The following is a 21,446-nucleotide window of genomic DNA, read 5'->3' on the forward strand; positions in this document are numbered from 1 at the left end:
TCTTGAGAGATTTTCATATCTTATAATTAGTATTGTATTATATTGTGAGTTCTGAATGTATAATACGGGTCTTTACATTAATTTTAAAGGATTTTCCAGGAGATCTCATACCCAGTCGTGTATTGTATTTGTTAAGAATATTAGACTGTTGCTGCTGCATAAATGAGCCTACTTGTTAAGGCATAATTCACCCCTGAATACATAGTAGGGATTTGGAGTAGTTTTGAAAGAATACTTGCCTAGTTAGCTCTATACTGCGTTGGGCTGTTACACTCTTGTTAAAGTAACATTGGCTGTCATTATTTTTCAGTATTGTAGTGGTCACTTAATGGGGAAAAAAATAATAGCAATGAAAAGCCTGTGTACTAAAATTTCTTTAACTAAATTCATAAGTGAAGAAATATTAGGTAAGAAGGTGAAGAAATATTTTCATCAAGATCGTTCTAAACTCTAATGCAGAGAAAATACCAATTGGGTGGGTTAGTTTTAAAATTCACCCATCAAAAGTAGTGTTTACATTTAGAGCTGCCACAATTATTTATGTTTGATCAATCCTTGGTTCTAAGCGTCCTCCCCTCTCGGAAAATACATCCCCACTGAAAGGAAATTATTCCCAAAAATTTTCTCCTCGCTGAAAATTCCTCCAGACAATCCTGCCTGCAGAAAACTCCCCCGCGAAAAATGTCCAAATGTTTCTCAGTAGCAAATACTATCTGTAAGCAATAGACAAAAGGAACTGAAACTTTTACATTGGGGTTCTCTGATTGTTTTGTAGTTGGGAGGAGGGAGATACCTCAGAGGGTGCATTTTATTACCGAAATATCCCAGTTCTCATTGAGCCATCAGATAAATACAGAATTAGTTCTAAGGGACTGACGAGAGGAGGGTGGAGGTGGAAATTGATGTATAATCCCTAGGGCCATAACCAGGATTTTGTTGTTTTCTTGGGGGGGGGGGGACTTTAAAAACGCATCAATAATGTGTAACTAATATCTACTCGCTTATGATTTCTGGGAATATTTCAGGTCTACTCTACTATTATGAAAGTAAAGAGTAACATTAAACCACAAAATGAGCGGAATTGATTCCGAATATGACGGGGACTGTCTCTTCCTCATCTAGACCTCCACCTCATTGTCGCAGAAACTTTGGAGGATGCTCGTTAGATCAGAAACTGCGAGTTCTAGTCCCTTATTGTAAAGTTGAAAGTGATTGGAGAGCAGCCAGCCTCCGGTGGGGGGGGGTTAAACGCCGGCCACCACTTTGTTCGTCTTGTTGTAACGTATAGAAGTCTTCTTAACGTCGAATGACCCTAGTTGTAAGCCAGATTGTTTACAAATTTAAAATTATTCAGTAACAACCATAACCAATTTATGAAGATCCTAATCAATCATAACCGATTCGCTTTTCGTCATTTTCCTATTTAGCGTGCATGTTGGTTCTTTTTTTATGCCTTACTATGTGATGTATGTATTGCTTTTATTGTTATTTTCGAATTGTTGAATACCTTTCTTTCTTGTCGAAAAAATAAAGCCAATCGTAAATTCAATAATTCATAACCAATTAAAAAAAAAAATTGAAAGTATCCACCTCTTCCAAATTTTCAAACAAAAAACATATGAACATTAAAAAAAAACAGTGGATATACATAAAAAGAGGGGAACGGATAAGTTTCGGGTGAGATGAGAGATTAAAAAAGCAAAATAGCCAATTCAACAACAATCAATTTAAAGCATCTAATTTCTGCAACGCCATATCCTTAAAAGGAAATTGTAGAAGGCCTTAGGAGGAAACCCTTTACAAGTCTCGTGCTAAGCTCTTGTTAAAGCAACATTGGTTGTCATTATTTTTCAGTACTGGTCTTTTTTAGGGGAAAAAACTGAAAAGCTTACCTAATAAAAACCATTTCTTTAATGTACATCCTTAACTTACGAAGTAATAGGGAAGAAAGGGAAGAAATATTTTCGTCAAGATCGTTTTAAACTCTGATGCAGAGAAAGTGTCAACTGTGTGTGGCAATCAAAAGTTGCATTTATATTAGAGCCATCATGCTTCCCCTATCTCTCGATCCAAACCTAGGTATTATATCAAGTGACTGCCTGTATTATTTTACTGCAGTATATAGAAGTCTTCTTAACTTTGAATGAACCTTGCTGTTTGTAAATCAAAAATTACCGAATAACAATTTTTGCAATTGAAAATACAGATATGTAACATCTATGCACAATACAAGATCTAACAATTATATAACAATAGCAATGGAATGATAATTATGATTGTTTAATTTTAGCAAAGCCATAGCCTTAAAAGGGAACTGCAAAAGGTTTTGGAAGAAGATATTCAGGAGGAGAAATCAGCCAAGGATATCGCTGGTACTTTGAGAGAAACAATAGAAAAACATGCACTTCAAGGCCACGAAGTCATACCCTTGGTTCGTTGCATTTTATAATTCTATTTACTTCCACTTCTTTTCAGAGTAAGTTTTACACCAAAGAATTATATATCAATTCTACAAAGCACCCTTATGTCTTTGGGGTTTTGTCAAAAAATATTTTCTATGTTGCTGAAAAACAATTTTTAGCCGCAGTGAATGGCTTAGAGCTAATAAAAGTCGGACGAGTGATCAGGGGATAAAGACCGAATGTTTATAGCAGTGTACTACCCCAAACGACCACCAATGACTCTTTGTTTGTTGGTGTATATTTTTTTCTTGTCTTTTACTTCTTATTTTTTTACGCTTGTTTCTTACCGGTGGTGTGTTTTAAGGAAATGAAGCATCAAAAGGGTGCTAGAAAATACTTAAGGTACATTTAAAAATTTAAAATACAAATGTTAAATTGTGAAAAAAAAAAATATTGGACGAAAAACGTGATCAGAAGAGTAAGAACCTTATTTTTTTCACATTACTAGTCCAGCTTGAACTGCGACTGCGAAAGATTTGAAAAATAATTCGAATGCTTAGTATATAAGTTATCTTTGTGTAATTACACTCTCTTTATCTTTGGATTCGCATTATATTCGTTCCTTGGTTTTATCTGTTCGGAGCTAAGCACACATCTTTATATAGATTTGTTCTTATAGTGTAAGATTTTTGCTCCCGAATTCTTCAAAACAAGAAAATGTGGCGTCTAATAATAATTAGATTTTTTTTACTTGACTGACAATGTACTACAAGAAGCGAGAGCTTACCACACGTTAATAGCTATATCGAAGGAGAAGAATCGTTTTAAAGAGGCTGGGGTGATTTTCTAGGCTTGGAGTGAAGGACCTTGGAATGATTCCATAATCGTAAATGCTTTCAAAATGTCATCTTTTATCAAACTTTTATCAAAGTTTTAGTTTTAATGAAAGCTACAGCGGTCGCGGTAACTTTTTTTGAACACCATGGTATGAGTTAGGGGGAATATCTGAGGAAAATCTATGTTCTGTATGAACTACATGTAGCGTATTTCGTAAGGAAGTTGTGAGTACTACTACTTACGACGTAAGTCGTTAGTTTTACTAATTCTGTATGAACTACATGTAGCGTAGTTCGTAAGTAAGTTGTGAGTACTTACGACGTAAGTCGTTAGTTATACTAAAACTTTCGATTGTTCTCTTGTTTATCTGTTCTGGTAACTTTTTTTTGAATATCATTATATGAATAAGGGGATACGGATTTCTGCATAAATTACATGTAGGATGAACAACAACAACTACGCAAGATTTGAAAAATAAATCGCATATTTAGTGTACAATTTATCGTCGATTTAGCGGTCATCTTGTATTAAGTGAGATATTTTTTCGATTAGTTAGCTTAATTTTTTTCAAGTAGCGTATTGTGAGTAATGAAGTTCCCAGGGGAACCTAACTTCTCTGTTTTGTGTAGAAATAACCTGATAAGATTCTCTTTTTTTTATGCAGTAAGTTTTTGGTGACCAATTAGTTCTATTAATTGGTTACTTTGTAATTTACAGGGATAGTAAAAGAGAGTTGGTCTGTTCATTGAATGGATAATACATCTTCTGTCTAGTCGTGTGCATGTTTTATTTTATATTCACACCGCTACAGCCTATACAAATGCCTATCCTAATCCAACTCTTGTAATAATGTAAATGAACCAGGGGCGCTGCGATACCATTTGCTTATGGGTATTTTAAAATATGCATGTTTAGGCTATGATTTTTTTAATTTAGTAAAGGGCAGAATCCCTTCTGTGCCCATACATGAATATTGACAAATCTTCGGGATTTTTTCTGTTATGTAACCTACAATCTACAAACAGTCGGTTGTGCGAAAAATATGGTTCAATCCCACTTTCTAGGGCTATAATGAAAGAAAGGTTGAGATGGCTAGGGCACGTTCTGCGGATGAAGGATGACAGATTGCCGAAGATTGTCCTTTTTGGCCAACCGTCTGGGGCTACACGGAAAGCAGGTCGTCCTCGCTCTTGGTGGGAGGATGTCATAAAATAAAGATTTAAAGGAAATGGGAACTTCCTGGGAGGGTGTAAAGAGGGAGGCCTTGAATAGATTAGGTTGGAGGAGGGGCGTGCGTAGCTGTGTTGGCCTCAGGGGGCTTCATGCTGCAGTGACCTATTAGTAGTAGAAGCAGTACTAGTTTTCTATTGTGTATTTTAGAATACCAGTGTCAGTGAAAATGAACAAATTGTTTAAATTGGTTAAGTAGAAACTTCCACCAATACGTGCATCTTTAAAAAAAAGAGAAATTAGGAATTCAATAATGTTGAAAATAAAACACCCCTGTGGAGTACTGTAATTTTTGGCAGCAGGAGGTGGCTAGTTAAAAAAAATGTTAGTAAAACAAATCAGCCAAAAATTAGATAAAAGCACATGACACCAAGCAGTTTAAGAATATGTTGAAGGTTTAGATGATTTTAAGCACCTATAGATTGTTGGTATTTGAATTTCCCTGGTCGAAAAGTACTGTTAAATTTAATTAACACGTTTTCATATAGTGTTTTTACGGTTATGTGTTATTACGGTTACTACATATGTGTTATTACGGTTCAGTGTGGCAACGCTGATGAAATGTGGTACTATCCTAATTTCGGAACAATCCAAAGAAACATTGTGGTTTCCAGATGTGAATAGACATAATCTGCCTCCAGGGGGAATCAAGATTTTTTATTTTCATGCCCTTGGTGCTTTAAGGCCTATGATCTATGTGCATATTTTTGTATGTTATTTCTCCACAATCTTATGATTTTAATGGTTCAGCTTGAAAAGGTAATTTTGCTATCATTTATAGCAGAGGCTCAGTCCTGTCCATTTACTGAATTAGACTTTTAAATGTTGGTTTGCTTTTTCTTTTAGATTGAAAAATACTTTGAAAAGGTTGCAAAAAAATGTGGAAATCGGAAAAAAATATTGTTTTCCAAGCTATTTTAGACCATTCTCTAAAAAAAAAAAATCATGATTTATCTTTTTATTTCAGAGCAAAGTGTAGGTTTTTTCCTAAATCGCATGTTTTAGAGAGAAAGTAAACCTTGAATCAAATGTGAATTGTTCAGGTAATTTTATCGAAATATAAGGATAACAGTAGACCAATCACAAAGATTGGTTTTATCTATTGTTGCCACAGTACCGTTGAATTACCAGTTATTCCTCTTGACTAAATTAATGATTCTAATATTTTGAAAGTTTTAAATTCTGTAAAAGTTACAAATTCCAGTACTCCCAGAAAATAAAATCTCTTAGCTTGTAAATCCGTATGCTTATTAAAAACAATAATACAGACACAAGCAATTTATTAGCCTGACATACCCCATGTGTCAGTGTATGGATTCAAATCATGTTTAATTTCTCCTACGTACTATGACGTAAATAAAAAAATTAAGATCTTGCAAAGCCATTATTGCTGACCAGGACGTCAAATCGACGTTCAAGTTGCTTGTCTTTTTTTAGATGACAAATAATAAGCGCGTTGCCTAACCTTGTGGTAGCGGGATTAGATCCCTTGGCCCCATGTTGCAAAGCAAAGTATCGATTCTCTGTGCTACCATAGGGTATAAAGTAAATATGCCTCTCTGGAGATGACTATTAAGCACAAGTAGTGCAACGAGCATCTCACTGTCTAACTGATTTGTGTAAGAAAATGTGACAATATTCTTTTTTTTGGGGGGGGGGCGTTATGATATAATTCAATAATGGTGAAGAATATAGGCTTGAGTACCTGATTTGGCCGTTTCATTTTTTTTTTTTTTTCTCTACGTAGATCAGATTTCAGTTCCATGTCTTTTATTTTGTTTTAAGGAATATGAGGGGAAAGGAGCTGAATTTGTCAGTGGTTTTTCTATCAAGTCAATTCCAAGAAATGTACCTTTACTCTCTTTAAGTTTTTGTCGTCTTTCACCTCTCCTTTCGGGTATAATTCTTCGGGGCGTATTGTTTAGTATATATCAAATTAGACATGAATAATTGTAATATTTTCATTCAAATCTAGAGATGAACAGTATATTTGAATAGCTAAAGTCAAAATACAAGGATAGTTGTAAATTGTAAATACTAACCTCGAATTCAAGCAGCTCTGTGGATAAAGAACGTATTGGGGATTCAACGTCGTTTAACTTTGAAAGTTCTATTGATATAAGATTGAGAAAAGACCAATACATATTAGGCAGGCAACACTAGAGGCTATAGTCACCTACCAATTGCCAGCCGTAAGCGACTTGTAGCACTTGGTCCTCAGAACTGGTACTAACAAGAGAATTTCTCTCTCCCATCTTGGATTGTTCCTCAATTAATTAATAGCTTCTGCTTTTAGCAGCTGTTACTGGCATCTAATCTCGGTGGTGTGTTCCAGAAAGTACCTCGTCTCATGTTTAGTCATTCAAAGTTAATAGAAGACGATTATTTGCGGTTAGGTCCATGTCATCCTCTTGTTGGATTGTTTTGGTGGATTTTTTTGTAGTTTTGTCATAGGAAAGGCTTCTTTTTTCTTCTTATTTTCATTTCTTTTCGTTAATCCACGTATTATGTTTATATAGTGAGGTATAAGTAAACAGTTATTATTGTACCTATCTAATCAAAAAAAAACATAACGTACATTTTACCGTTATAAAATTAAGAAGACCTCATTTAGTTTAAATATAATGTTGCAACCTAGAGGAGGAATTACTCATATGTGGTCTGAAAGAGAAACGGAAAGAATATTTATACGTGTAGTTTTTATTCTTTTTTATTATTATTATTTTGTCACGTGAAATATGGCTGTCGAAATGAGATTTAACACAGTAAGAAAGTAGCTTCTGTCTCTTCTGTCTTTTTTTTTGAGACAGAAGTCGATAATAGATGCGAAAAAATTACTCGCCCATGTGAAGACAACTGTCTATGGGGTAACCTGAAATCTGGCTGCCAAAGTTAAATTTAACCAGTGACAAAAAAGTATATATTCTTTTTATTTTTTTCTTTATTTTAGTTGCCGAAGTGAAATTTTTATTGTGAGAAAGTAGTTGGGTTTGTTTTTGTTTTTTCCTAGAAAAAGAAGTCAAAAATAGAAGCGAAACAATTATTTGCCGATGTGAAGACATTTGTCTATAGGGTGACATGAAATCTAGCTGCCGATGTGAAAACTAACTCAGTAAGAGAAAAGCTTTTTTGTCCGTAGAAAGAACGTAAAATACAAACGAACGGAATTATCACCCAAGTAAAGATGTTTGTTTATTTGGGTGATGTGAAATCCGACTGCCAAACCACAATTCGATTTTATTCAGAACCAAGCTGAACAATTATTTTTTTTTCGTTTTACTTTTAGATATTTAACACAATCATGAGCGCTGTTGAGTGGAACAAGAAGGAGGAGCTTGTTGCGTCACAAGCCCTCCAACACTTGAAACAATGGGCACCAGTCTTCCAAGAATTCACTGGGGAATCACCCAAAGCCGAACTATCACTACTCATTCGAATTCAAGAATATTGTTTTGAAAATATTGCCTTCATGAAGGCCTTTCAAAAAATCATATTACTTCTATACAAGAGTAAGTTATATGATTTTCTTTCGTTTCTTTTTTGTCAAAAAAATGAAAAGTTTAGAAAAATATAGGAAAATCTTGAAAAGGAAAGAAAAAAATCTCGGAGTTCCCGTACGAGTAAGCAGTGGTCTAATTTACGTGCCAATTTTAATTCGGCCTAACTTCTTTAAAATTAGGTTTAAGAAGAGGAAATATATTACTTAGTTTCGCAACCTCTAGTACAGAATCTGTAGGAAAAACCCTCTGTCTTAAAAATTAGTATTAGTAATGGTTTGAACTCGAAAGACAAGAGGGCTTACAGATTTTCTTTCTATCTTTTTTTTTTCCACAGACAAGTCCAGTCTACAGTTTTGTATGCTTAGAAATAAACTTGCGTTTTTGCCATGATTAGCTACATACCTCTACCGGGGATAAAATGTTGGGAATTCTTCTTAAAGACTCAGCCAAAAACGGCGCAAAAAAGAAAGGAAAAATGGGTTCGTTTTTAAAAGGGCTAAGTAACCCCCAATAAACACGCAGATACGCAGCTCACGCTGATCGCCCGCAGAAAGAAAAGGAGAGTATTAGACACTTCAAATCTAATTAAAATCGTCTCCCAAATTGACCGATCTATTCAAAGCCATCTACCGATTCCCTCAGAAGAAGGAAAAACTTGTAAATTTTAGATACTTTAAACTAAACATCAAAAATGACTTCAATTTTGGGCAATAGAGTAAGAATTTCGCAACAAATTTTAGGCAACAGAGCAAAAATGAATGCTCTATATTTAAAGTAGAACAATATCAGACAGTCCCTGACTATAAATATAAACATTTAAGACCCTTTTTAGTTATACATCAAACTGGATTCTCCGAATACAGACACTGGCAATAATTTGGCCCAGTCTAACAAAAAATGATCTAAACTCTGAGTAAAAACAGGAAAGAGATGGTCCAGAAACATCCAAACCTTTCTTAGCTACATCTAAGCTACATATCAAAAATAAGTTTTCTTTGACTTGGCTCTGCAAACAATTTGGCTATATTACAAAGCAAAAGGTTTCTATTGTTTTTACAAAATATTTTTGTATTTATCGTTGGAAGAAGATGTGGCCTCAGAAATATTTTTTATGGCAAATACATCAAGGGCATTAGGACGTTTTTATGGCACTTGGTATTAACCAAGTTACATATAGCAATCGCAAATTCTGTCGGTCCCGGTTTCGCTACTTCAGGCACTTCCAGGTAAGCTAGGACGATGAAATTTGGCAGGCGTATCAGAGACCAGACCAGATTAAATTAGAAATAGTCTTTTTCCCGATTTGACCATCTGGTGGGAGTGGGGGGTCCTTTAATTTGAAAAAAAAAGAAAATTGAAGTATTTTTAACTTACGAATGGTTGCTCAGATTTTAATAAGATTTGATGTTTGGAAGTATATCGTGTCTCAGAGCTGTTATTTTAATTCCCGATCGGATCTGATGACATTGGGGGGGGGGGGGATTTGGGAGGGGAAAACCTAAAATCTTGGAAAACACTTAGTGTGGAGGGATCGGGATGAAATCTGGTGGGAAAAATAAGCACAAGTCCTAGATACATGATTGACATAACCGGAACGGATCCGCTCTCTATGGGGTAGTTGGGGGGGGGGGGGTTAATTCTGGAAAATTAGAAAAAATGAGGTACTTTTAACTTACGAACGGGTAATCGGATCTCAATGAAATTTGATATTTAGAAGGATATCGTGTCTTAGAGCTCTTACTTTAAATCCTGACCAAATCTGGTGACATTGGGGGGAGTTTGCGGAGGGGGAACCTAAAATCATGTAAAATGCTTAGATTGGTAGAATCTGGATGAAACTTGGTGGAAAAATAAGCAGAAGTCTTAGATACGTGATTTACATAATTGGAACGGATCTGCTGTATTAGGGGGGGGGGTAATTCTGAAAAATAAGAAAAAATGACGTATTTTTAACTTACGAAGGAGTGATCGGATCTTCATGAAACTTCATATTTAGAAGGACCTCGTAACTCAGATCTTTTATTTTAAATCTCAGTCGGATCCGGTGTCATAGGGGGGGGGGGCAGTTGGGGGGACCAGAAATCTTAGAAAATATTTAAAGCGGAGATATCAGGATGAAACTGGATTGGAAGAATAAAAACCTGTCTAAGATACGTGACTGACATAACCGGACCGGATCTGCTCTCTTTGGTGGAGTTGGGGGGGGGGGGGTAATTTTGAAAATCGAGGTATTTGTAACTTACGAATGGTGACCAGATCTTAATGAAATTTGATATTTAGAAGGATCTTGTGCTTTAAAGCTCTAATTTTAAATTTCGACATGATCCTGTGACAGTGGGGGGGAGTTGGAGGGGGAAACCGGAATTCTCGGAAAACGTGAAAATTGAGGCATTTTTATCTTACGAATAGGTAATCGGATCTTAATGAAATTTGATATCTCGTAGGAATTCATGTCTCAGAGCTCTTATTTCAAATCCCGACCAGATCTTTTGACATTTGGGGGAGTTGGAGGGGAAATCTTGGAAAACACTTGGAGTAGAGGAATAGGGATGAAGCTTGGTGGATAGAATAGGTAAATGTCCTTGATACGTGATTGACGTAACCGTACTGGATTCGCTCTCTTTGGGGGAGTTGGGGGGAAAGGTTCAGGGATTTGGCGAGTTTGGTGCTTCTTGACGTGCTAGGACGATGAAAATTGGTAGGTGTATCAGGGAGCTACACAAATTGACTTGATGAAGTCGTTTTCCCCGATTCGACAATCTGGGGGCTAAAGGGAGAGGAAAAATTTGATACAATTAGGTATTTATAACTTACGAGTGGGTGATCGAATCTTAATTAATTTTGATATTTAGAAGGACATCGTGACTCAGAGCTTTTATTTTAAGTCCTGACCGGCATTAAGTCTCTGATTTTCCTTTTAAATCAATCTATTGATTCTTAGAATTTTGTTAGAGCTCATACCATATGAGCTCTTGGCTCTTAGCTCTTCTTGCCTCGTCACAAGTGCCATATGAGCTTTTAGCTCTTGTTTCTTTATTTTAGTTGCCGAAGGGAAATTTTTACACAGTGTCTTTTTTTCTCTTTTTCTTTTTCTCTCCTAGAAAAAGAAGTCAAAAATAGAAGCGAAACAATTATTGTCCGGTGTGAAGACATTTGTCTATAGGGTGACCTGAAATGTTGCTGCCGAGAGCTGACCTGAAATAGCTTTTTTGATTTAACTCAGTGAGAAAATAGCTTTTTTTTACTTGATTTAGGTTATTGCATGCATACGTAGGAGATTGTGGTTGCGCCGGTATTAATTTGAAGTTTCCTTACGCAAAAAATTACAAAAAAAATAAAAATAAGAGGGAGCATCTCCCCTGTAGGACCCTTAGGAATTAGAATTAGAACATTTTTATTTAAACACAAGTATACATAGAGTCTTAAAAAAAAAGAAAAAAGAAAAACGGTGTACATGCCGAGTGTCACTTTAGCGCTGCCAATTCAATGGCACTTACTGCCAAGACCTGAACAATGCTAAAATTAAATCAGCCTTAAACCAACTTGTCAAACAAAACAAAAAACTACTAGAAAAAAAATTTGAACTATTGTTCTGCAGATTTGACTTTCAGATTATTTTTAAGGAGCTTCTGAAACAAACGATTATCAGAATGCTCCTGGATTCTAACTGGAATTGAGTTCGAGATTTGCTAAACATGCCCTCGTTGTTGGACAAATTTCAGACGATAAATCACACAGAATAAGGGTTAACGATCGTTCGGAGCCATTGTTGGTGCATAGGGTGCCAAATTGACGTTCCAGTTTCTGGGTTTTGTTGTAGGGGCAAGTAGCAAGCCTGTTGTCCATTTTTGCCGCAGATGAGATAGATCTCTAGGCCTCGTATTGCCAAGCAGATTGTCTGTGCTACTGCAGAATCATAGTATAAGATTAATTTTTTTCTTGTTAGTTAAATTTTGCTAGTTCCAAGAATGATTTGTTTTGTCAAATCAAAAATATGTGACACTTGTTTCTCTTTACGACTCGAACACTCTCAAAACGATAATGTGAAGAAAAGAAGAAGACTACTTTGAAAGTTTTATTTTCCTTGTGTTTTAATTGTATATTATACATTTTCAGCTGATGTCATAAGCGAAGAAGTAATTCTGAAATGGTACAAGGAATCCCACTCACAAAAAGGAAAGTCAGTTTTTCTCGAGCAAATGAAAAAGTTTGTTGATTGGCTTCAGAATGCTGAAACGGGTAAATATATCAAGCTATTCTCTAACTTGAAACATGCTTCAATTGAGGGGTGGGGGATAGTAGTATATTGTGCTTCGTTCACAGTGTTTACATCACGCATTATTCGCCTATATAGGGGTCAGGAAAGGATGAGACGTCAAGGAGGTTTGGTGAAGAGAAGAGCTCAGAGATTCTTTTTCAATTATTCATATGATATATGGTTAGAGGAAGTGAAGAAAAATTATTGATTGGCTTCAAAATACTGAGATAATATATTTGGTAAAATCGAAATTTTGAGGTAGCCATTTTGTTTAACGTAATTGAAAAGTCCGGAAATTATGTATTTGAGTATGACAACAACCCTATAGCCCTTAGGGCAAGGGTACTAAGTTATGCCCTGGGGGCATATAAGGTTTATATAGAAAGAGTGATCGTATAAACGTCGGAGGGGGCTCATTGGATTGGTAATCACGAGTTCTAGTGTCTTTCAAGATCGAGGATGGTCGAAGGGTGGATACTGTGGAAGAGTGATCGAAGTGTTGGCTTCAGAATATTTAAAGCTATTCTAACCTGGGTCGTGTCATGTGTACTTCCTTTACTTGGTAATACTAGATGGCAGTATGGTGCATATTCATACAGTCGCCGTGTCCAATAAGCTGATTGCAGTTAATTTTTGGTTTTCAATAGGCAATTGCAATTAATGAATTGCTTTTAATAGTGCACATTGAAACCTATTTAATTAATTATTTGCCTATTGTGCGTCGGAGCTCGATGGGCCACTACTCGTTCTTTTCTATGTAGAAAACTCTTGATCTATTTATGTACCAGGATATATTAAAAAAAACATTCTTTTAGAACTTTCCTTAATAGGTGCTATGGAGTTGCAGAGTTTTTAACTCTGATGGGTTTTATTATGTTTCAACTATAGTTTATGGTATAGCAGGAATACCATAGGTGTACATAGAAGGAAATCTAGATCACTAGATTTTAACCATGTTTTTAAATTCTTAAATTCTTTGCGCAAAATTAATTTTGCTGTTTAAAGGATATCCGATTTGGCATAATAATTGCGCTTGTTCAATTAGTAGTTGCATTTAATTACAATAAGCTGTATTGGTCGGAGCAATATACATTGAAACGCCATCTATATTCTATGACCCTTGACAGTCTAGACATAATTCATTACAAGATGTTCCAGTGCTAAAATCTAATAGACTTAACGAACTTTAAGGTAACGAATCTTAGTAAAGAACTGTAACTATAGAGCAACTTGTACTTATAATTGTACTGTACAATATAATTATGTACTTATTGTACTGTATAATTATTATAATTATAATTATGTACTTGTTGTACTGTACAACTATAATAACCGAAATTCTAAAAAACTAAGTTTTGGTAACAATAAGAACCAGCTGTGCATAGTGATTCCAAATAAGGAAAAATTCAAGTTTTGATGTAATCGTTCCTTTAGAATGTTTGTTAAGGTTATTTTTATGTATACTTGTTATATACATTCTAATCGTGTATATTCCACTTTGTGAACTCGCAACTCCCAAATTACTTTACAAATTACTACTGCCAAATTACTGAAATGATGTTTCCTTAAACTTCTAGTAAAACTTGACAGGAGATTTTGAATTGTTAATAGTTCGGAAAGCTAACAATATATTAGTTTGTTGTTTTTTTTTAATATCATCTTTTACTAATTGTTAAGCAAAGTGCCATTTCCATAATGTACCTGCAGCATAAATAATACATCCCCTGTGTCGGCAAAGTTTACAGTCAAAGCAGTCAGCACCAGAGTGAGCTCCCGAAGCTGTTAAATTGCTCAAATGGCATTTCCTTTGAGCTGACACTTAAAGTTTATCAAGCAGATGTTTTTGGACATTTTTAGGGGCTGTCCTTTCCGGAATTTTGAAATAAAATTCTACTCCTTTAAACTGAAAAAATCAAATTCGTACTTACTGATGATGTAACTTTCACTAAAACTGAATACCTCTAATGCGGTACAAAACGGTGAAAATAAAAGAAAAATCTAAGATTTAAGGGAAAGGAGGTATCGGCTTTTATTTTTTATCGCTTATTCGGATCTCTCATCCAAGCTCTACAAGCTATGGCAAGACAGCTCATTTAATTCCAAATAGTTTGGCCTCGCAAACTAAAAAAGTTATAATGGACAAGTTGAGCCGATTCTTTAATGCCTTTATCGCCTTAAAGTTTTCTATACCCGTCTGGGTGTGTTTATTAAGGTATTTTCTTTGTTTTTTATGTACGTATTATTTGTATACTGATTCTGCTCTCGCCAACTCTTAGGTTGTTTGTGGCAATCTTCCCTTAGTATATCTCTTACGGTTTTTTTTATCTACATTTTTTTGTACATTCCATTCGTATGGATTTAACTTTTTTTTTATGATCAAGCTGTTTGTAGCAGTCTTTCCATAGTATGTTTATTAAGATATTATCTATGTTTTCCATTTACTCTTTAAGTGCATGTTGTGTACATTCTGTTCATTTGGTTTCTGCTTTGTAAACTCTTTAAGTTGATATAAATATATGTATATACGTATATATACTATTCTTCTTCCCTTTTTTTTCAGAGTCGGAATCGGGCGAAGACGAGGAATAAAATGAAGAATACAGATTAGGAAATGTACGACAAGCATTGCGACCAAGGCATCTCGTATATTTTGTTTCATTATTAATCTACGAGTTAATTTATGCTTATTAATTTCTTTTAGTTCTAGCAATAAGTGATTCCTAAATAAGGAGATTTTTACGATTCATTACTCTTTTTTAGTTTTTAAGATTGAAGTGTATTGAATAATGGGCTGATCTGTATCTTGAAAACTGGTGTTTTCTTTTGTGCGGAGAGTTTTCAATTTTTATTTCCAGCGTCATGTGATCTAGGTGTGGTTGACTTTTTGTAGTTTTTCCGATGAATATGAAATACAGTCGCTCTGTGATGAGTGGAATGGAATTTTACTTATATTTCTATTAGGTTTCAAATTAGTGTTACTCTTGGTCCAAACACAAACTTGATTCAAACCCCCCATTGCACTTCCTGGCTGAGGGGCCAAGGAACGAAGATCAGCACCGCCGGTAGGGACTGTAAAGTCTAATGCCGTATCCTTTTGGTTCAAACAGATGTTCGCTTGTCACATTGGTTTACTTGTAATTTTAGTTGCTATGTCAAGCAATTTATTTAGTTGAAAAAATGTCTTATTCGACAGTTTAGTCTAGGCAACAGTGATTTCATTCATGCACGTGACAATCCTATACCACCATTACGGCGATCAAAATTGCTCCTTAGTGCAATTGCCTAATCAATTTTTATTTATTTTTTCGGTGTGAACCCGAAGATGGATTCCTTAATTAAACAGTGGATGAAATAGACTTATTTAAACCTTGTCCAGACTGAAGCTTATTTTATTAATTAAGTTTTTTTTCGCCGAAAAACTTAAAAAAAAGTTATTTTTGCTGAAAGTATAAGAGATATCTACATAATTTCGGAATTGAATAGTATCGTGCTATGACAAGATCCAAGATGCATTCAATTACTCTTTAAAATAAAATCACTATTTAAAAATATTTTTAAAAATAAACTTATATAATTAATATACTCAACAAAATATAAATAATGGTAAAGTAATAAAAACAATAATGAAATTATAAATTGGCAAAAAACTTATTTTTTTGAATAAACTTAAGGTTAAAAAAAAAGCTTCCAATTTGTGTTCAGTTACAATTTAATAGACAAAGTTCACCGTAATGTCATTCTAAAATCAAAACACCTCAATCAAATCATTCATGCAAAAATTTTCAGCTTGCGATGTGGGAGGGTCCTTAAATATCTGTCTTAAGAAATAATGTTAAGAGAGTATTTGAGAATGGATAAATGCTTTAAAGGGCAAAAGCTGAGAAATATTCTGGGGGGAACTTCTTTTATTTGTTGTAGCTGTTTTAACTACATTACTGCTAGTCTATAGATTAATGACGCTTCTTGACAATAATGGTCCTTGCGGTAGCTAGAATCAAACTGTCTCTCATATTGCTGAGCAGAGATCTATCAATGGCGCCACCATTGGCGCCCAGGATTGACGCTAAAGTAAGCAATCGGATTTGGGACGCTTCTTGACTACTAGAGTCCCGCCGTCTGCCGTGTGTTGCTATAGCCGGTTTCGATCTCTAGGTCCCGTATCAAACAGTTCGTGGTCACGAACTGTAATAAGGAGCGACCCGGCTTAATAGTAACCGAAACTCTAAAAACGGAATTTTGTTGCCAATAGTTACACCAAAGTCTTTTTCACAGTAAAAAAAAGTTTGGAAGAATAGGAAGACAAGTCTGCAAACCAAGATTAGAATATTGGAAGGTACAGTGACGACAGTGGTCAAATATGGCTCTGAAGCATGGGTGCTCCGAAAAGCAGACGAAAACTTACTAGTTGTTTTCCAGAGAAATTGCCTACGGATTGTTCTGGGTACCCGGCTGACTGACTGTATTTCAAACAGTAGGCTGTACGAAAAAGTGGTTCAATCCCGCTCTACGGCTATAATGAAAGAAAGGTTGAGATGACTAGGCCACGTTCTGCGGATGAAGGATGACAGATTGCCGAAGAGTTTTCTTTTTGGCCAACCGTTTGGGGCTACACGGAAAGCAGGTCGTCCTTGTCTGGGTTAGGAGGATGTTATAAATAAAGATTTAAAGGAAATGGGAACTTCCTGGGAGGGTGTAAAGAGGCCTTGCATAGATTAGGTTGGAGGAGGAGCGTGTGTAGCTATGTTGGCCTCAGGCGACTTGGTGCTGTAATGAGATATTGGTAGTAGTAGTAGCAGTAGTTACACCAAAAGAATTGCATTTTAATGCTGATTTTAAATATATAAGTTTCATCAAGTTTAGTCTTACCCATCAGAAGTTACGAGCCTGAGAAAATTTGCCTTATTTTAGAAAGGAGGCGGAAACACCCTCTAAACCAATCACACTTAACGAAAATCACACCATCAGATTCACCGTATCAGAGATCCCCACTGTAGAAGTTTTAAGCTCCTGTCTACAAAAATGTGGAATTTGTATTTTTTGCCAGAAGACAGATCAAGGATGCGTGTTTATTTGTTTTTTTGTTTTTCCGGGATGATCGTATCGACCCCAGTGGTCCTGGAATGTCTTGAGAGGAGGCTCATTCTAACGGAAATTAAGAGTTATAGTGCTCTTTTTAAGTGGTCAAAAAATTGGAGGGCACCTAGGCCCCAAGTCACGATCAAAATTTTGAGATAGCCATTCTGTTTAACTTAGTCGTAAACCTAATAGATATGTCTTTGGGAACACTCAATCCCCAACAGTCTCTGGGGGAGGGATTGCTAGTTACAAACTTCGACCATTGTTTACAGATAGTAATGGTTATTGTGAAGTGTATAGACGTTTTCAGGGAGACTTTTTTGCGTTAGGTGAGGAGCGGGGGTTATGTAGGAGGATCTTTCCATGGAGGAATTTTTCATAAGGGAGGAGAATTTCCATGAAGGGGGCGCAGGATTTTCTAGCATTATTTAAAAAAAAACAATGATAAATTAAATAATTTTTTTCAACTGGAAGTAATGAGCAGCATTGAAACTTAAAACGAACATAAGATATTACGTATATAAGAGGGTTCGTCTCCTCCACAATACCTTGCTATTTACGCTAAAGTATTTTTAGTAATTTTAAATATTTATTCCACGGCCTTTGTGATTCAGGGGTCGTTCTTAAAGATTTGTGACAAAATTCAAGCTCTAGTGTAAAGACCGAGGTATTGACGAGGGGGCGAACCCCCTCATATACGGAATAAAAATACACAAATATAAAAATTTGTTACGTAAGTTAGTTCGTAAGGTACGTTTCTTTATTACTAACAAAAACGTTCTTAAAAAAAGAAAAAATAAAAAATCTAGTTGCATTTTTAAGTAACCAAAAATTGGAGGGCAACTAGCCCTCCTCTAGACCCCCTTTTTTATCAGAACTATGAGAAAGCCATTTAGCAAAAAAAATAACATGCAAATTTTGTTTTATTTATTCATATGCGGTGAGCCAAAATCAAAACATGCATTAATTCAAAAACGTTCAGAAATTAAATAAAACTACAAGTTTTTTTTTAACTGCAAGTAAGGAGCGGCATTTAAAACGAACCGAAATTATTCCGTATATGAAAGGGGCCGTCCCCTCCTCAACGCCTCGCTCTTTACGCTTTTCTTCATTGTTTTAAAAAGTAGAGTTGTGACAAAGAGTCAAACTTTAGCGTAAAGAGTGGGGTGTTGAGGAGGGGACAACCCCTTTCATACACGGAATAATTTCTGTTCGTTTTAAGTTTTAATGTCGCTCCTTACTTTCAGTTAAAAACTTGTTTTTTTATCTAATTACCAATCCAAGGTCAAGTCTGCTGCGCTACCCCATACTAGAGAGTCTTAGCCACCATGGTAACTAAAAATGTTCTCGCCCGGGTTCGAACCGGGGACCTTGTGCGTGTGAAGCACACGTGATAACCACTACACTACGAGAACTTAGTTTATTTACTAAAGTTTTTGCTCTTTGACTTCGGCTTTTGATCCAGTATTTACCGTTACTAAAGAGGGACTTGAACTTCAATTCCCCTTCTCCTACAACAGCTATTAAAGAAGAGTTTTATAGCCGCTGTTTTGTAGTAACTTAGAAATATTGCTGGCAGGAGCAATGAATTTTTCAAGCGTGATTCGGAATGTAAGCGAACCGAATATTCGTCTACGCGACGATACTTTCCCAAGGCGAAATTCGATTTCTGTTTGAAACTAGCTTTAGACTCTATTTTTGATGGTCTAACTGCCTAAAGAACTATCAGAAATATACCGTCTTTAAAAAATTAGGGAGGTAAGAAATGAATTTACTTATAATTAAATCGTTGTTGGCAGGGAAAACAGGCTTTTCAAATGGATTCGGAAATTGAAGCGAAACGGGTATCCGCCTGCATAATGACATCTTCCACATAGGATGACGTAAAATCAGGCTCCCGGGTCAAATTCTATTCTTGTTAGAACTAAACAATTAGCATGGAAATTTCATCTTCAAAAAAAAGGAAAATTCAGAAAACTGGAGAAATCGTCAACAAACTAATTCATGTATTCTGAGGGACAAGGAAATGTATTAATGCACAATATTGCTGGTAGAAGATTCCCCTTTGTGACCACATCACTTCCGTAGAATGAAGTAAAATGTAACTTCCGATCGGAATTCTATTCCTGATAGAACCTGACAGGACTCTTATGCCATAGGCTAACTAAACATTTACAATGAAAATGTCGTCTTGTTAAAATAATAGGAACCTGAACGATTGTCTTAGAGCCTGAAATCCTAGTGCCAGAGGCACCAGTTTCTGTGATAATTAAAAGTGTGACACATGCAATTTTTGTAATTTTCACTTGGGTAAAAAAAAAGGAATAAAAATAGTCGGTTGTAGTTGCTCTGAAGGATGAAGCTAATGGAGATAAAGGAAATATTTTCTAAACCAACTTGTTATTCTCTTTTCAGTGTTATACATTAAGTTCAAGTATTCTGAGCGATTTCAAAATTATTCCATTGTATGGCGTATGTCTCCTTTTTTCTTGACATAAAAAGGAGACACATGCCAGATCCCCATGTTACACCTCCAAAAGATAATTCTCTTCGTTCATTCTGAATTGCAACAAGACCTGATAAATAAGAGACATTCACCACTTAGAGGCGTAAGTCTCTTTACCGTCGTAACCGTACGAACAGGACAATTCTGACTGCAGCATTGATTCCTCAGGCTGAGTTTATCCATGACACATACATAACTCATTTTTGACCAAAATGGCATATGTCGCATTTTTAATTATAACCACCGAGTTATCCTCGGGCCAATGCAAAAGGCCCTGGGAGCATGAAAAGTGAACTGGTTTTTGCTGAATTAATTAAACTTTTGTTTAACTCAACTGAAAAATAAAAGACTATGGGATATTTCTGACTCTTCATAGTTGCGTTTTTGATCACCAGACGAGGCATTGAAAATATGAATACCTATGACCTGTTGTTTGAATAAAAAAAAGTCTAAATTCGAAAAATATTTGTGAATTAAAATCACCATTTAAGACTAACTGCAAAAGAGGAAAAATCTGGCAAAATTTTTTAGAAAATTAGAAGCCTCACCTTATCTTGAAAATTGAGCACAGTAAAAGAATCAGCTTGCAATGGCTAGATTAACGTGACCAGTTTTATGATTATCTGTTAGGAATATTCTCTTGGGTCGGGGCATTTCTTGTTTAAATAGTCCATTTGGTTGTGTTATTGATTATCTCGTTATTGGTTTTGACATTAATGTCTTATCTCCTTTCATTTGGCCTAAGCCTGAATAGAGGTGCTGTGAGGCAAGAGCTCCCTTCTTATTGCACAAAAATGTTTTCTTTTTAAAGTAAATTGAGATTATGAGAGCGGAAAGTAAAATAGGCAAGAGGAAGGAAAGATTAACGTGCTTAGAAGATGGCTGAATAGACTGATCTATACATGTTGGAATTTAAAAAAAAAATTGACTTTTCAATCTCTTTCTTCTTGGCTTTGGTTTTGAAAATACAATTTATGTCATTGCTGTAAAATTTTAAGCCATATAAAGGACATAGCGGCATTTTAGGTGCCTTGATTTAATAAGTATTTTTGTCTTGATGCACATGTTACTGGCCCTAGGAAGATAATTCGTTTGGTTGCATTTTATAGAGGTCCTTCTTTAAATGATGAGCTTTAGTGTTTTCGTGATTTGTTTAAAAAAGATGTCCAGTCCCAGTAGTTGGTGATTTGAATGCAAAAAGATAGACTGGCAAAATCTTTGCACGGAAGCTTCTGAGGAATAATAGGGAGCAAAGTTTTCTATCTGCTGTTGATGAAAATCTTGTAATTTCAGCATGTGATTAAGCCAACATTGTTTAAGACTCTTTAAACAAAAGACCTAGTTTTAACCAAGTCGAGTGATTTTGTATCAAATTCTGAATTTTGCCCGTATAACGCTCCCAATATCTTTGAAGATTCTTTAGGACACAGCCAAATCGGAATCTATAAATACGAAGGACATCAAAATAAATAAAAAATATTTCTTCCCCCTGGACAGAACTTGTGTCTATTCATTCCTGAAAGCAGCAATTTTTAATTGATAGTATTTACAGATAATATTCACTGATATATTTGGTTGTTTCAAATTTATGAAGCTATTAACGTAACGTCACACTTTCGTTAGTGTTCCTTTGTTGA

The 21,446-nt window shown here is 35.4% G+C and overlaps 1 protein-coding gene and 1 non-coding gene across 2 annotated transcripts in view; one reads left to right on the forward strand and one right to left on the reverse strand.

Moving 5' to 3' along the window:
* Nucleotides 1-15,167, forward strand: part of LOC136031013 (protein krasavietz-like) — a 37,631-nt gene extending 22,464 nt beyond the window's left edge. Inside the window, exons 6-9 of the mRNA XM_065710185.1 lie at nt 2,291-2,431; nt 7,756-7,978; nt 12,086-12,208; nt 14,788-15,167. Coding sequence (XP_065566257.1) covers nt 2,291-2,431; nt 7,756-7,978; nt 12,086-12,208; nt 14,788-14,816 — 516 coding nt within the window. The 3' untranslated portion in view covers nt 14,817-15,167. The remainder of the gene's footprint in view (nt 1-2,290; nt 2,432-7,755; nt 7,979-12,085; nt 12,209-14,787) is intronic.
* Nucleotides 15,168-18,645: 3,478 nt separating this feature from the next.
* On the reverse strand, nt 18,646-18,718 carry Trnav-cac (transfer RNA valine (anticodon CAC)). Its single transcript has one exon. It is a non-coding gene; the product is annotated as a tRNA-Val (tRNA).
* Nucleotides 18,719-21,446: the final 2,728 nt, after the last annotated feature.

This window comes from Artemia franciscana, chromosome 9 (genome assembly GCF_032884065.1).
Source record: "Artemia franciscana chromosome 9, ASM3288406v1, whole genome shotgun sequence".
NCBI classification, from domain to species: Eukaryota; Metazoa; Arthropoda; class Branchiopoda; order Anostraca; family Artemiidae; genus Artemia; species Artemia franciscana.